Source organism: Mixophyes fleayi, chromosome 9, assembly GCF_038048845.1.
Source record: "Mixophyes fleayi isolate aMixFle1 chromosome 9, aMixFle1.hap1, whole genome shotgun sequence".
Taxonomy (NCBI): Eukaryota; Metazoa; Chordata; class Amphibia; order Anura; family Limnodynastidae; genus Mixophyes; species Mixophyes fleayi.
The window spans coordinates 86,542,245-86,556,889 of record NC_134410.1 but is presented as its reverse complement, the minus strand read 5'-3'; the positions used below and the strand labels follow the sequence as shown (position 1 = coordinate 86,556,889).

Genomic DNA, 14,645 nt, shown 5'->3' with positions numbered 1-14,645 from the left:
AGCCCTTACTGCTGATTTTAAGAATTCTTGGGTAATGTTCATCTGTGTCTTGTGTCAAAAACTAAAGACACCCAGAGAAATGCACATACGTCTCTTAGCAAGATCTGCTACAACAATAAAATTGAAAAAATGAATAAATCACTCACATGCAAGGATTTTGGTATTTACTGTGATAAGAACATCTTTATTGGTGGATATGTGATGTAAGAGGAAGGAAGGACGGAGGGAATAGGACTGCTGAGAATAGGTGCATGCCAAACCTCTTTGCTCACTACATCATGTGTCATGTGACTGTGGTTACCAATTACTAGAGACTGAACAATCTGTATATTGTTAACAGTTGCGTTAATCACCACTTAAATAAGGTAAAAAAAAAGCAAAAACGATCTCTTCTTACAGAGAACCAGAGTGATGTTAAACACCTAATTTTTAGAGGCGATTTCAACTTTAAAAGTGGATTTTTGTACTTATGCTAAAAACATTTTTCCTCTGAATCCATTGGGGCGACACTGACAATTGGGTAAAGAGGGTCCAGGCAGGAGTTTGGCATTTTTCCTTTTTCTCATTAATTCTGAAACTACTCCACCCTTTCTATATCCCCTCAATTATTCTAACTGAGCCCCACATGAGGAAAGTAATGGAGAGAAAGAAGAGAAAACTACCGTATATTCCCCAAAAACAAACTTTTTACAAAAAAACAAGAGGGTAAAGGGTGGGCATGCAGTGTCCCTGAATGAATTCAGAGAAAAGGATTTAGTGCAAGTCTAAAAATCCTGTTTTCACTTATATCCTATAGGGACACTGACAATGAAACTTCCCAAGCATTTGCTACGCCCGTATGGCAGTTGTAGTGCGCTACACCTGTCTGTCCAAAACTAGCATTTTTTAATGCAAAATCACTGAACTTCTAAAACAACCTGTATAAACAGGATTATCAGGTCGCTGCCTGGTGCAGCTGCTCAGCTGAGGCTCCATGACGCAGCACCCACATCTGCTACAATAGGTTTTAAAACCGTGAGAAAAAGGTTTTTCTCTTTCCTACCATTGGGGGACACTGCAAGACATTGGGGTATAGTAGTGGGCTCAGGAGTCTTGTCACTTTAACTGCTAGAATTCTGAACTCCTCCCCTACTTAACCCCTCCTCTCCAGAGAGATCCTCAGTTGTTTTTTTTAGTGACTTGGAGCAAAGGTCACTGGGGTATAGGCTACTGCCTATACCCTGCTGGATATGTAGATTTCATGTTTTTATTTTATTATCCTAGGTGTAGCACGGGACTCTATCTAAAGACCCATGAGAGCAAGTAGGACGCTGCTCTGCTCACCCTGGGTCCCAGCACAGGTAAGTGAAGCCCTGGCTCACTTACCTTACACCTTTTTGCCGGCATTCCCTTAGTGATAGACAGAGGGGGGCTGTGTGAGGCCTGACAGAGAAGCCACAGTTCCTGCCTCATTAGCGGTTCAGAGGAGCTGGGTCAGTCTCTCCTCCATGCTCCGCTGTTTCTGCCGGCAAGTCCCCGCTTACATCTGAGAACGAGCACAAGAATATTTAATATGGAGGACAGATGCAGCGCTCACGCTCAGCAGAGGTGAGTTAGCCTGCACTTGTTGGATCGCGCGACCTGGGCATAGTGGTTATGAGCGCGACAGACAAGTCCGAGGATCCATTTTTGCTGAGTCTAAATGGTCCAGGACTATGAGGTAAGCGGGGCGGGTTTTCAGCACGAGGGGGAGGAGTTATAGGTGACTTCTTTCCTCCCTGGCTGTGCTCTACGCGCGCTGGACGGAGAGTCACTGCAGTGAACAGCGTGGTCCTACCCCTCAGTTCTGCCTCTCCTCCGCTTATAGTAATAACTACCTAGGAGTTTACAGGCTTGTATAACTATAGAGTTTTTGTGGAGGTTTATGTGTTGGTCTGGTGATTTATTTTATGTTTAAGAATTTTCACAGACATTACTGCACAGGAGTTTGATATTAAGGAGTGGTGCTCTCATCTTAGAGAGACTTCCTAGCACAGAGGTCTGCTATTTCAAGAGTCTCATTTTTGTCTACTTGTCTTTTTAAAATTATTTTAAGAAAGAGGACAATGGCTGAGAAGGGGAAAGCCAAAGGCAAGGTCACTCTGTGCCTCCTGTTATGTATTTTACCTGTGCAAAATGTAACAAAACTTTCTGTTGGACACACAGACCGAAGCACCCTTTGCGCAGCTTGTACTGCGGAAGCTCAGGTGCGAGACAGCTCAGTCCAGGAGGTATCTTCAGCAGTGGTAGAACCACCTTGGCTGCAGTCCTTCTCTTCGGCTGTGGAGAAACTGACGACCGTTATGCTGCGGGTAACAGAGGTACGTGAAAACACTACCCCACTTACACTTGCAGGCAGCCAGTCTGACGAGTACGCTTCCACATCACAGGCGGGGTCAACTCACAGGGAAGATAGGTTATTATCTATTTCCCAGAGGAGTGAGACTCTGATCTCTCCTCGGCAGAGGAAGGGGAGGTAGATGTAGATCCCGAAGGGGAGGCCCGTTATGACTGACTCGGCCTCCACGAGTGTAGATAGTCTTATTTTAGGAATCAGGCATACCTTAGGGTTTGCTGATCCAGAACCCTCAGCACCCACGGGTGTCTCTATTCAAAAGAGCTAAGGCTCAGTTGACAACATTTCCTCATTCTCCAGAGATGTTGGAGATTATTTCAGAAGCTTGGCGGAAGACAAATAAACATTTTATGATGCCGGGAAAATTTAAGTCCCTTTATCCTCTGCCACCTGAGGAAACAGTAAAATGGGAGTCATTACCTAGGGTTGACACACCGGTAGCCCGTTTAGCCTTATCTTCTGCTATTCTTGTTCCAGAATGGATAGCCCTTAAAGATTACACTTATAAAAAGTGTGATTTAGCTCTTCGCTCAGCATACACCGCTGTGGGAAGCTTGTTTAGACCAAATATGGCTGTAGTCTGGGCTAACAAGGCCGTGCAATTATGGATGGAAGCTTTGGTTAAGGGTCTTAGAGATAATACTTCTTGTACAGAACTCCTAAATTTAGCAGAGCATGTACTAGAGACCTCGGAGTATATGCCAAATGCAGCCATGGATGCTGTGTCAGTGAATGCTAAGGCCTCCGCTCTTATTGTAGCGGCTCGTCGTAACCTTTGGTTACGGACGTGGTCAGTGGATGGGGACTCTAAGTGAGCATTAGAGAATTTACCTTTTGACGGATTAATCCTATTCGGGGCGGAGCTCGAAAGGGTTATCCAAAAGACTACGGGGGGAAAGAGCACTTCTCTTCCCACTGTCTACAACAGGCCCCGTCAGGGTACGTTTCGCTTCTTTCGGAGCTTTTCCCGAGGGGGAGGTACCCTTAATAGAGGGCAGTACTCAGCGTCAAGGGCATCTGCCAATAGAAGCAGAGGAGGTAGAGGTGCGGCGAGGAGAGGTTCTTCTTGCCCAAGAGACAAACGCTCCGCGTGACAGAGTTCTTCGGGGGGAGCATCTTCTTCAATTCAGGGATCAATGGAGAAAGTTCACAACAGATCTCTGGGTTCGAGGAATTGTGTCCCGGGGTTATGTTATAGACCTAGCCCACTCCCCCGTCACAGATTCTTCATCACTCCTCTCCCCTCTTGTCCCCTCAGACGTGTTGCACTTCAGGAAGCCATTCAGAAGCTTCTGACTGCGCAGGTAATAGTTCATGTTCCTCCTCTAGAAAGGGGTCTAGGTTTTTATTCAAACCTCTTCCTGGTGCCAAAGCCAGATGCATCCTTCCGGCCCATCCTGAATCTTCAGTCACTAAACAAGCAGCTGAGTATTCAGAAGTTTTGCATGGAATCCCTCAGTGATAGCAGGGATAGAGAAAGGGGAGTTTTTGGCATCCTTAGACATCAAGGATGCCTACCTGCATGTACCGATTTGGGATGGACACCAGAGTCTCCTTCGATTCGCAATAGGAGAGGCGCAGTTTCAGTTCAGGGCTCTCCACTTCGGCCTGGCTACCGCTCCCAGAGTCTTTACCAAAATTATGGCAGTCATGGCGAGTCTTTTGCGACAGAAGGGTATAACAGTTGTCCCTTATCTAGACGACCTTTTGTTGAAGGCACCGTCTGCAGGTCTTCTGTCCCAACAGATCAGACTGTTATGCAGTTTCTTCAGAGTCACGGCTGGGTGTTGAATTTACCCAAGTCATCTCTTGTGCCAGCTCAACAGATGCGCTTCTTGGGTCTGCTTTTCGATACTCAGTCTCTGAGAGTTTATCTTCCAGCAGAAAAGGACCAGAGCCATGCTATTGAAAAAGAGTCTCGGTCCTCAGTTGCATGAAACTTCTGGGGACAATGGTCTCTGTATTCGAGGCAGTTCCTTTTGCGCAGTTTCACTCCCGTCCACTTCAAGCAGAGATCTTGCAAAGGTGGTCAGGGTCTCAGAAGAATTTATACAAGCAGATTATTCGTCTGTCCACGCCCACAAGGCTGTCCCTTGTCTGGTGGACGTCCCAATCCAACTTGGAGAGAGGCCAATCCTTACAGATCTGGTCTTGGGCTCTAGTCACAACAGATGCAAGTCTGTTGGGGTGGGGAGGGGGGAGTAACAGGAACCCAGAGGCTTCAGGGTCTCTGGTCCCCCTCAGGAAGCCACTCTTCCTATAAATGTTCTAGAGCTCAGAGCAGTGTACAAGACTGACAGGAGCCCAGGAAAACCTCTTCAGATTCAGTCCAACAACGCCCCCACGGTGGCGTACATAAATCACCAGGGGGGTACTCGCAGCGTGGCTGCCATGCGAGAGACCAGATGCATATTATCTTGGGCAGAACATCAGGTTCCCAAGATTTAAGCCATTCACATCCCAGGGGTGAAGAATTGGGAAGCAGACTTCCTCAGCAGACATACCCTTCTTCCAGGGGAATGGGCACTAAACAGTCAGGTATTCTCCCTTCTGGTGGAGCGTTGGGGCTGTCCGGACATAGACCTGATGGCGTCCAGACTGAACCATCAGGTTCCGCGCTATGGAGCAAGAACTCGAGACCCAGGGGCGGAAATAGTAGAGGCCATGTCGGCGCCTTGGCCTTATCGGATGGTGTACATTTTCCCTCCAATACCAATGATTGCGCGGGTTCTAAAGAAGTTGGAGGGAGGGAGTTCCCGCTATTCTAATAGCTCCATTCTGGCCACACAGAGCGTGGTTCTCAGATCTACTATTGTGTTAGCAGGGGCGCCTCCAATCCGGCTTCCTATGCAGGCAGATCTTCTGGTTCAGGGTCCATTCCTTTACCAAGGTTTAGATCAGCTGGCTTTGACGGCCTGGCTATTGAAACCCTAATACTTAAAGCCAGGGGTTTCTCTCAGGACGTTATACCTACCATGATTAGGGCCAAAAAGCCTTCTTCGTCTTCCATATATTATAGAGTGTGGAAGACATTTTATGGTGTGAGTCTAAGATTCCACTCTTCAAAATTTAAGCTTTCCCGTTTACTGGATTTTCTACAGGATGGGTTTCAGAAAGGTCTTCGTCTGGGTTAATTAAAGGGCCAGATATCAACCCTTTCTGTCTACTTTCAGAAAAAGATTGCTGATTATTCAGACATCAAGATGTTTTTACAAGGGGTATTACACATGCAGCCTCCTTTTTGCCATCCTGTCCAGCCCTGGGACCTCAATCTGGTTCTTCGTTTTCTTTCTAAGCCTCTGTTTGAACCTTTAGAGTCCATTGACTTACGGTATCTTACGTGGAAAACTGTATTTTAATTGGCTATAGATTCAGCTCGCAGAGTGTCTGAGCTTGGAGCTCTTTGCTGTGACCCTCCTTTCCTTATTTTTCTCGCTGATAGGGCGGTCCTTCGTACCAAGCCATCTTACGTTCCTAAGGTGGTTTCCAGGTTCCACCTAAATCAGGAAATTGTTGTCCCTGCATTCCAAGCAAAGAAAGACTCTTCACAAGGGTCTATGCAGTACTTGGATGAGGTACGAGCTCTACAGGGTTATGTAGACCGTACGTCTCAGGACAGAAAGACCAGAGATCTTTTTGTTTTATATGACGCCAATAAGAGGTTGGCCTGTTTCAAAGCAGTCAATTGCCCGGTGGATCACGACCACGATTCGTGAGGCTTACATTTCAGCATCTCTAGCCATTCCGCAGAACTTAAGGGCACATTCTTCTAGGGCAGTGGGTGCCTCCTGGGCGGCTAGGCATGGGGCGTCGGCAGAGCAGTTGTGTAGGACGGCGACTTGGTCTTCCGTCCACACATTTACTAAATTTTATAGATTGCAAGGCTTTGCATCAGCTGATGCAAGCTTTGGTCGCAGGATTATGCGTGCAGCTGGTCCAGAGCATTCCCACCCTTGAGGAAGCTTTGGTATATCCCCAATGTCTCGCAGTGTCCCCCAATGGAGTCAGAGAAATGGATTTTACAGTGAGTAAAAATCTTATTTTCTGCACCAATGAAATCATGTTGGATTACCAAAGTAAACCATCGAGCAATCATTGCTTAAAGGCAGACCAGCTTCTCTTGTGGAAATCATATGAGAACCCAGAAATGATCAGTTTCCCTAAACATAAATCTTCAGAGATCTAACAAGGTCCATCGGAGTAAAGAACTCCCTCATCCGCTGTAGAAAAATATATGTAGATCTGTAATGCCATTAAGACTAATTTCAAATCCTGATGAGTTAGAAAGATTATGAATAACTGCATGAAAGAAAGTCTGGTAAAGTGCCACCTCTTTTGAAAGAAGACATTGCTGACAATGCTGTAACATTTAGTTGATGTATGCCACTGCTGTGGCATAAACAATCTTTATGGGACTTCCCACAACAGAAGATATCCTCTGACTAGAACTTTTAGCACCACTCTTAGTTCTAGCTAGCACATTTAATTGGAAGTCTGGCTTCCGCTGGACACCAAAGACCTTGAACCCACATTAAAGAGTGACAGCACTCAAAGTAGACGGCCTCATTTGGTATTGGACAATCAGACCATGGATTCAAATCTTCGATGCTGAGCTACAAAAAGGAGGGAGTGGCGTGCCTGTGGAGACAATCTGATGAAATGTCTAGTCAAGTGAAAGTGAGACTACAAACATTTTGATACAAGCTGGACCTGAACCTCTAGAATGAGACTGCGCAAACTGAAGGGCACAGAAGATTGAGACCATCTTTACAGAAGATTTTCATGCCATGAAGTTAAAGCTCAGGACCCCATCTTGATCAAGACATAGACCAGAAAAGGAATGACTGTCACCAGTTTGGATCCCAGAAGAGTGGCTATGACAGTCATGATCTGAGCAAAATCCCACAAACTTATTGCAAGGCCGAAAGGCAGAGATTGAAATATAAAATGGTAAGACTGAACTGTGAAACTGAAAAGATAATGATGGCCTTACCAGAACATGCAACTAAGCACCCTGGACGTCCATGGGTATATTAGAAAAGTTGATCCTACAGCAAGAGGTGGTGATAGATTTTAGAGATTATGTAAGGGGGAAGTATCTTGGATGTTCAAACTTCAGACCTTATGTCCATATGGTCTGAATAAAAATATGGAATTCAATGGCTGGTATATATAGAGTTTTGCAAATGCGGGTATCCATTTAGGATTCACCTATGTGTGCAGCCCACTAGATGCCAGTTTTATGGAATTTACTCATATATCTTTATATTGTTTATTACTACTTTTCTGTAGTCCCAATATGGGAAAACTATTGTTGTTTAACTTGTTCAGAGTAGCACTCCATATATTGAAAATGTGATTCTGGGCACTTCGTGCATCTAAATATACACATAAATATAACACATTTAAACAGAGCATCTACTAGTGTTCTAATATCTGTTTATTCACAATGGGGTATCTTCTTGTGTGTTTTTATTTCTAGTGAATTGATATATTGGACATTGCTCAGAGTGCCTTCAGTTGCTGATTTGTCTGTATGTCTAACTCCATTTATATGTACTTGTGTGGTGTCATTGTTTTCACTGGGGTTCAAGATTACCCCATACATCCGAGATCTATTCATTTATCTTTCAGATGGCAATTCGTACAATAATCTAATATAAACACTACACAGAGCTCAGTTCATAATTTGGATAGTATGTGAATTATTTAATAAATTGTTGTTTTTTTTTACATATTATATATAGGTACTTTCTGAGCATTTCTTTTTCCTGTTTTTAAGATATATGGACAGGCAGAAAATAACTTTCAAGATTGCAACCCCTCCAAAAGTGCTCTCAGCCGTTTACCTCTGCCTTGTTAAACCATGCGGAGGCTAAATTGGCAACATATATCATCTGTCCCTAAGGGCTGGAGCATCCATCTTGGGTCATTTTTTCGTATCCACAAAATGGAAAGGATAAAGAGTCTGCACATGAGCCAAACCAGTTTTTAGTTTTTGCTTCCTCACTAGCAAGCTCCTTAAATGATGGGAATAAGGGAAGAAAATAAACTGTATCTTCCTTTTAAATAGCATACTGCCCAGCACTGCTGACTCCTCGCTGTGTTGATTGTTTAGTGTTTCCTGCACCGCACTAAATTATAATCACCATACTGCCTTGTGGAATCCTCCCCCAAGTACAAGGATTCCTCATTATTCAAGCCCTCCTCAAGAGAGAACGGAGTCTGAACCTCACAGGACTGTACTACTGACTTTTCAGAGCCATAGCTGGGGAGGAAGAGTATAGAAGACTCTGCACATTAACAAGGTTCTGGCCTGAGCGCGCTAAACTTCTGACAGCAATCGGCTCATCAGATGGAGTTGACACAGGGCCAAAGGACTAATGGCTGAGGAAGCAAGGGGAGGTTCTCTTTACCTATCCCACAATAATGTGTAGCAAGCTGTACGAGTTCATCAATAGACGGAACCAAATATTTAGCCCAGGATGTTTTATCAGACTGTGTACCCCCTTTATGGGCTTCCAGTCAGGGGGTGGCACCAAATGGTGCCACTTCAACCCACTCCTGGCATCTGACTCTTGCGATGAGGCAGGCTGAATGCTGTTGGCTGCATTGGATATGAAGAGGTTAAAATGAAGTAAATAAAATCTCTGCCAGAGACAGCACTGAAAACATAACTTACAGCTGTGGGCACATAGATAACATTACGATCCCGGGACATAGAAGGGGGGAGGGGTTTCAGACAGTGAACATTTAAAGTGCAAAACTCCTGCCTGGACCCTCTAGATCCTACAGTCTGTGTTCCCCATAGGATATAAAAGAAAAATACATGTTTGTCCCTTTCTAGTAAAGTGTGTTATAGCATAAAAAATACGTAGCGTTTTTGTAAGATTATAGTTTGGATATAGACTTGTCCCTTCTACAAACATTGCATCCAAGAGTTTATCTTTTCCCCACTGTAAAAAAAATAATTCTTCATTGGAGGTTTGTCGTGTGTTACTTTTAGAATCGAGACGTAAACAACTTCCTAGTAGAGACATAGACATAACTAGTATAAATATAATCAAAACTTTTAGCGAGTTCAGCAGTGAATAGGTTGTCTAAAAGCTTATGCAAACATGATTTTCTATTGTGATAGCATAGCTTGCAGTGTTTTGCAGGTATGCAATTAACTTGATGCATTTATTCTAACATCAAGCAAAATCTAAATGAGAGATCAATTTACCACAAGTTTGTATATGCTTTCACAAATTAAAACGAAGCATATTTTAAATAAATAATTTAGTAATTATGCGCCTTAAAATAAACCAAGATCTGAACTGACATGTTACATTCTATGAATGCAGGCATACCTGGTGCAGCTGTAGTTGTAATTGAGAAAAGAGACGCTGCAGATGTTGCAAGGAGGGAGTTGAGGGATGAAGTGCTGGATGTAGTTGTTACGGTTGAGGTCAATGCTGGTAAGAAAATAAAAGGAACAGTTAGACACTCAAAATAAAAATCTAGATATTCAAGTCCTCATCCATAGCCATTAAATTTGCTTGGTAACTTTCCCTTCGGCTTACTACTTGCGAAAATGTATGCTTTGTTTCTTTCTGCAAAAATGGTTACCTTTACTAAAGTGTCAGGAGATCATGTGCAATAATGCCAAGCACTGCCTAAAAAAGCAAAAAACAAAAACACCCAAAAAACACCATCACTACAGCTAGTTTAACATTTCCATCAATGTCAGAAGTACTGAAATCATTGTAATTTTTAAATCAAAAGAAGTTTTTAAGTGGAGTTCACCAAGCTAAAATACAGAGACCTACATACTTTTGATGCCATTACCACAATGTATTGGGTACCCCTTGAGAGTCCGATAGGTCAAAGCTTTGCTCCTCTCTAAAACAAATGCCACACAAAGGGAAACAAAATCTTTGCATTTTATTTTAACTTAGTAAATAGACATAAAGTGTAAATATTTGATTATATTGAATTTTTCAGGTTACACCAGTGGTTCCCAAACTTTTTCAGTTTGCGGCACCCTTAGAGTCTCCATATTTTTTCAAGGCACCCCTCCAAAATAATTACTGAGCAGTCCTGTTTTAGAAGTAGTTGGGTCAAAAAATTGTAATAAGTATTTAGGTCACGACAGAAATACTTATTTAGTTGTATGCAAAAATGCCCCTCTGCATCCAGACACTCTGTCCCCGCCGGATTCAGGCACACTGCCCTCTCTTATGTTGCCCCCTCTCACGCTGCCCCCCTCTCTGCCCTCTGTCCCCCTCCTCTGTCACGCTATCCCCCTCCTCTGCCCGCTGTCCCCCCCCCCCTTTGCTACGATCCCTCTCATTCTGCTCTGCCCCGCGCCAGGTACCAGCCATAGAAAGAAGAAAGAAAACAGGAACTTACCAATCCGCCGGGACCCAGCAGCCTCCTCTCTCCCGCAGCTGTCTCCGACGTCGATATTCAGTGACAGCTGCGGGAGAGAGGAGTCTGCTGGGGCCCGGCGGATTGGCAAGTTCCTGTTTTTTCTTTTTTTTTAGGTCTGGCCCGCGGCACCCCAGTGACAGCGCCGCGGCACCCCTGGGAGCAGCGGCGCACAGTTTGGGAACCGCCGGGTAACACTACAATTATCGGACAGCACAGTGGCCAAGTGGTTAGCTTTTCTGCCTCACAGCGCTGGGGTCATGAGTTCAATTCCCGATCATGACCTTATCTGTGTGGCATTTGTATGTTCTCCCCTTGTTTGCGTGGGTTTTCCTCCGAATGCTCGGGTTTCCTCCCACATTCCAAAAACATACTAGTAGGTTAATTGGCCACTATTAAATTGACCCTATTCAATCTCTCTCTCTGTGTGTGTGTGTGTGTATATGTTAGGGAATACAGACTGTAAGATTCAATGGGGCAGGGATTGATGTGAATGAGTTCTCTGTACAGCGCTGCGGAATTAGTGGTATAATGCTGATGATGGCAAAAATAAAATACAGACATTTGTAACATGATTTAAATGCGAGGAAAGGTTGAGAACAGGAGTTAGGAACTGTTATGAAATGGGGTCCCACTGGCCCGAGTACTTTGAATTCATCACCTGTTTAATCCTTGGCCCAGTCTAAGTACATACACCAGAGCATCAGTGTATTAGGTGTATTGCTATTACGAACATTTTGCCCTTGCTATTACCTGTAATGTATTACAGGTAATAGCATTTACATACCTGTAAATGTATGTATTAAAAAAAAAAAAAAAAAGTTTTTTTTACTCACCGTAAAATCAATTTCTGTTCCATTGGGGGGACACTGCGACAATATGGGGGTATAGTAGTGGGTGTGGAGTTTAGGCACTTATCAACTTCTTTGATCTCTACTCCCCTCCTCTCCTTTGCCCCTCCTCTGCTGTGGGTAACTCAGTTTTGACTAACCAAGTGTATGAGAAGTGGGCGCCCCGAATGGCAGAGCATAGAGGCATAAAGATTCACATAACAGATTATTTACAGAGCAAGGGAGGGTGCGCAGTGTCTCCCAATGGAGTAAGAGAAATTGATTTTACGGTGAGTAAAAATCTTCTTTTCTCTTTCCTGCCATTGGGGGACACTGCGAGACAATGGGGACATACCAAAGCTGCCCCTAAGGGAGGGAATGCTCTGGAACGGCTGCGCGCAATACTTTACGCCAAAGCTCGCATCTGAGGATGCGAAGGCCTGCAACCTGTAAAACTTAGCGAATGCATGAACAGATGACCATGTGGCCGCCTTGCATAGCTGCTCCACCGAAGCACCATGGCGCGCCGCCCATGACGCACCAATCGCCCTGGTGGAGTGAGCCCTAAGCGACTTCGGGACCGGGAGGGAAGCTTGGACATAAGCAAGGCTGATGGTGGAGGTGATCCACCGAGCAATAGCCTGTTTAGACACCGGCCAGCCACGCTTTTGCACATTGTACAGGACAAAGAGATCCTTGGTTTTGCGAACAGTGGCTGTGCGGTCGACATAGCACCGGAGGGCCCGGACCACGTCCAGTGATAGCAAGTCGTTGTCCGTGGTGGAAGAGGGACGGAATGCCGGCACCACGCTCTCCTGGTTTAGGTGGAACCTGGAGAAGACCTTTTGGACAATGGAGGGTTTGTAACGAAGGACCGCTCTATCTTCATGAAACACAAGGAAGGGTGAGGTGCAGCAGAGCACTGCCAACTCAGACACTCTCCGGGCTGAAGAAATAGCTAGGAGAAAAACCGTCTTCCAAGTGAGGTGGTGTAATTCCGCCATCGGAAGGGGTTCAAACGGCGGATGGCTGAGTGCCTTTAGCACCAGATTGAGGTCTCAGGGCTCTACAGGGTGAGTGAAAGGGGGCTGTACATAAAGCACTCCCTGCAGGAACGTCTGGACTTCGCTGAAAGCCGCAATCTTTCGCTGGAAAAATACAGAAAGCGCCGAGACCTGGACCTTAAGGGATCCCAGCCGGAGTCCCTTATCTATACCCTCCTGCAGGTGTGGGCACCTCGTGACTCGCACCACAGGATGTATATCTTCCAGACTCTGTGATATATGGCCGAGAAAGATGACTTTCTGGCCTTGATCATAGTATCAATAACCCGCGGCGAGAAGCCCTTGGCTTTGAGGATTAAGGTCTCAATAACCACGCCGTCAAAGCCAGACGATCCAAATCGTGGCAGAGAAGGGGTCTGGACGCATCGGCAGGCGAAACGGAGGGTCTGCTGACATTTTCAGAATGTCTGAGAACCATGCCCTGCGCGGTCAATGAGGGACCACTATGATTGCGGGGACTCGCTCTCTTTTTAGTTTCTTTAGTACCCGCGAGAGCATGGGTATGTGGGGAAAAAAGTACACTAGTCGGAACTGCCATGGAGTGGTCATGGCGTCCGTTGCGTGTGCTAGAGGGTAACGGGACTTGGAGCAGTACCGGGGGACCCGACGATTCAGCCTCGAGGCCATGTGGTCGATCTCCGGCATGCCCCAGCGTTATGCAAGGAGGTTTTTTGCCCTTCTAGCACAGGGACAATTCGCCTGGGTGAACCTTCTGCCTGCTGAGGAAATAGGCTTCCCAATTTTCCACGCCTGGGACATAGATGGCCGAGATCTATGGCACATGGCGCTCCGCCCATAGCATGATTCTGGTGGTCTCTTGCATGGCCCCTGCGCTGCGAGTTCCCCCCTGGTGATTTAGGTATGCCACGGCCGTGGCATTGTCCGATTGAATTTGGAGAGGTTTCCCTGCTAGAAACCCTTGCGCCCTTGTCAAGGTCCTGTGAACCGCCCTGAGCTCTAGGACATTGATAGACAGAGTAGCCTCTTGGGGAGACCAGAGTCCCTGGAACCTGAGGGACCCCGTGACCCTTCCCCAGCCTGACAGACTTGCGTCTGTGGTAACTAAGGTCCAGAGGGCCGTCTGAAGGGTCTGACCCCTGTTTAAATAGGGATAAGCGGGTGGTTTTGACAGGCAAATGATTTGCCTGTCTAGGTGTTCCTGAGATCCTGACCACTTCCGGAGAATCTCTAGTTGGAGAGGGCGAGAATGAAACTGAGCAAACGGCACCGCCTCGTAAACGGATACCATGGGCCCCAGCAGCTTCATGCAGCCGAGTATGGATACCTGTGGTTGGGCCAACAAGGTCCTGGTCCTGCGCTGGAGGGCGCTGATCTTGGCCTGTGGTAGGAAGACTCTCTGAGCAACCGTGTCAAACACTAGGCCCAGGAAGCGCATACGCTGAGCTGGAGTGAGAGGATTTTGGCAAGTTTAGGAACCGCATGGTGTATTGGATATGCTGAGCTAAGAGATCTGCAGAGGGCGCCTTCAGGAGGAGATCGTCCAGATGGGGGACTATTGTGATTCCCTCCTGTCTCAGAATTCCCGCCATAGTGGCCATGAGCTTGGTGAACACTCATGGTACGGAAGCTAGGCCGAAGGGTAGGGCCATAAACTGGAAGTGGGCCGAAGCGGAGAAGGCGGTGATGCTGCTCCCATATGGGGACATGCAGATAGGCATCCTTGATGTCGATAGATGCTAGAAACTCTCTCTGTTCCATGCTTGCGATGACCGTCTGAAGGAACTCCATCTTGAACCTATGGGTAATTATCTGCTTGTTCAGGGACTGAAGATTCAGTATAGGGCGTAAGGATCCGTCCTGCTTTGGCACTAGGAAGAGACTGGAGTAGAAACCCTGACCTCTTTCCTGCGCTGGGACGGGGACAATGACGCCGGCTCCGAGTAGCTTAACAATAGCCTCCTGAAGTGCTTGGCGCGTGAGGGGGCAATAGGGAATGGGAGAGGA

The 14,645-nt window shown here is 46.0% G+C and overlaps 1 protein-coding gene across 2 annotated transcripts in view; it reads right to left on the bottom strand.

Moving 5' to 3' along the window:
- Window positions 1-14,645, bottom strand: part of NUP62CL (nucleoporin 62 C-terminal like) — a 70,707-nt gene that overhangs the window by 21,692 nt on the left and 34,370 nt on the right. For both annotated transcript variants that reach the window (XM_075184614.1, XM_075184615.1), the window contains exon 5: window positions 9,727-9,831. In XM_075184614.1, the coding sequence (XP_075040715.1) occupies window positions 9,727-9,831 (105 nt within the window). The remainder of the gene's footprint in view (window positions 1-9,726; window positions 9,832-14,645) is intronic.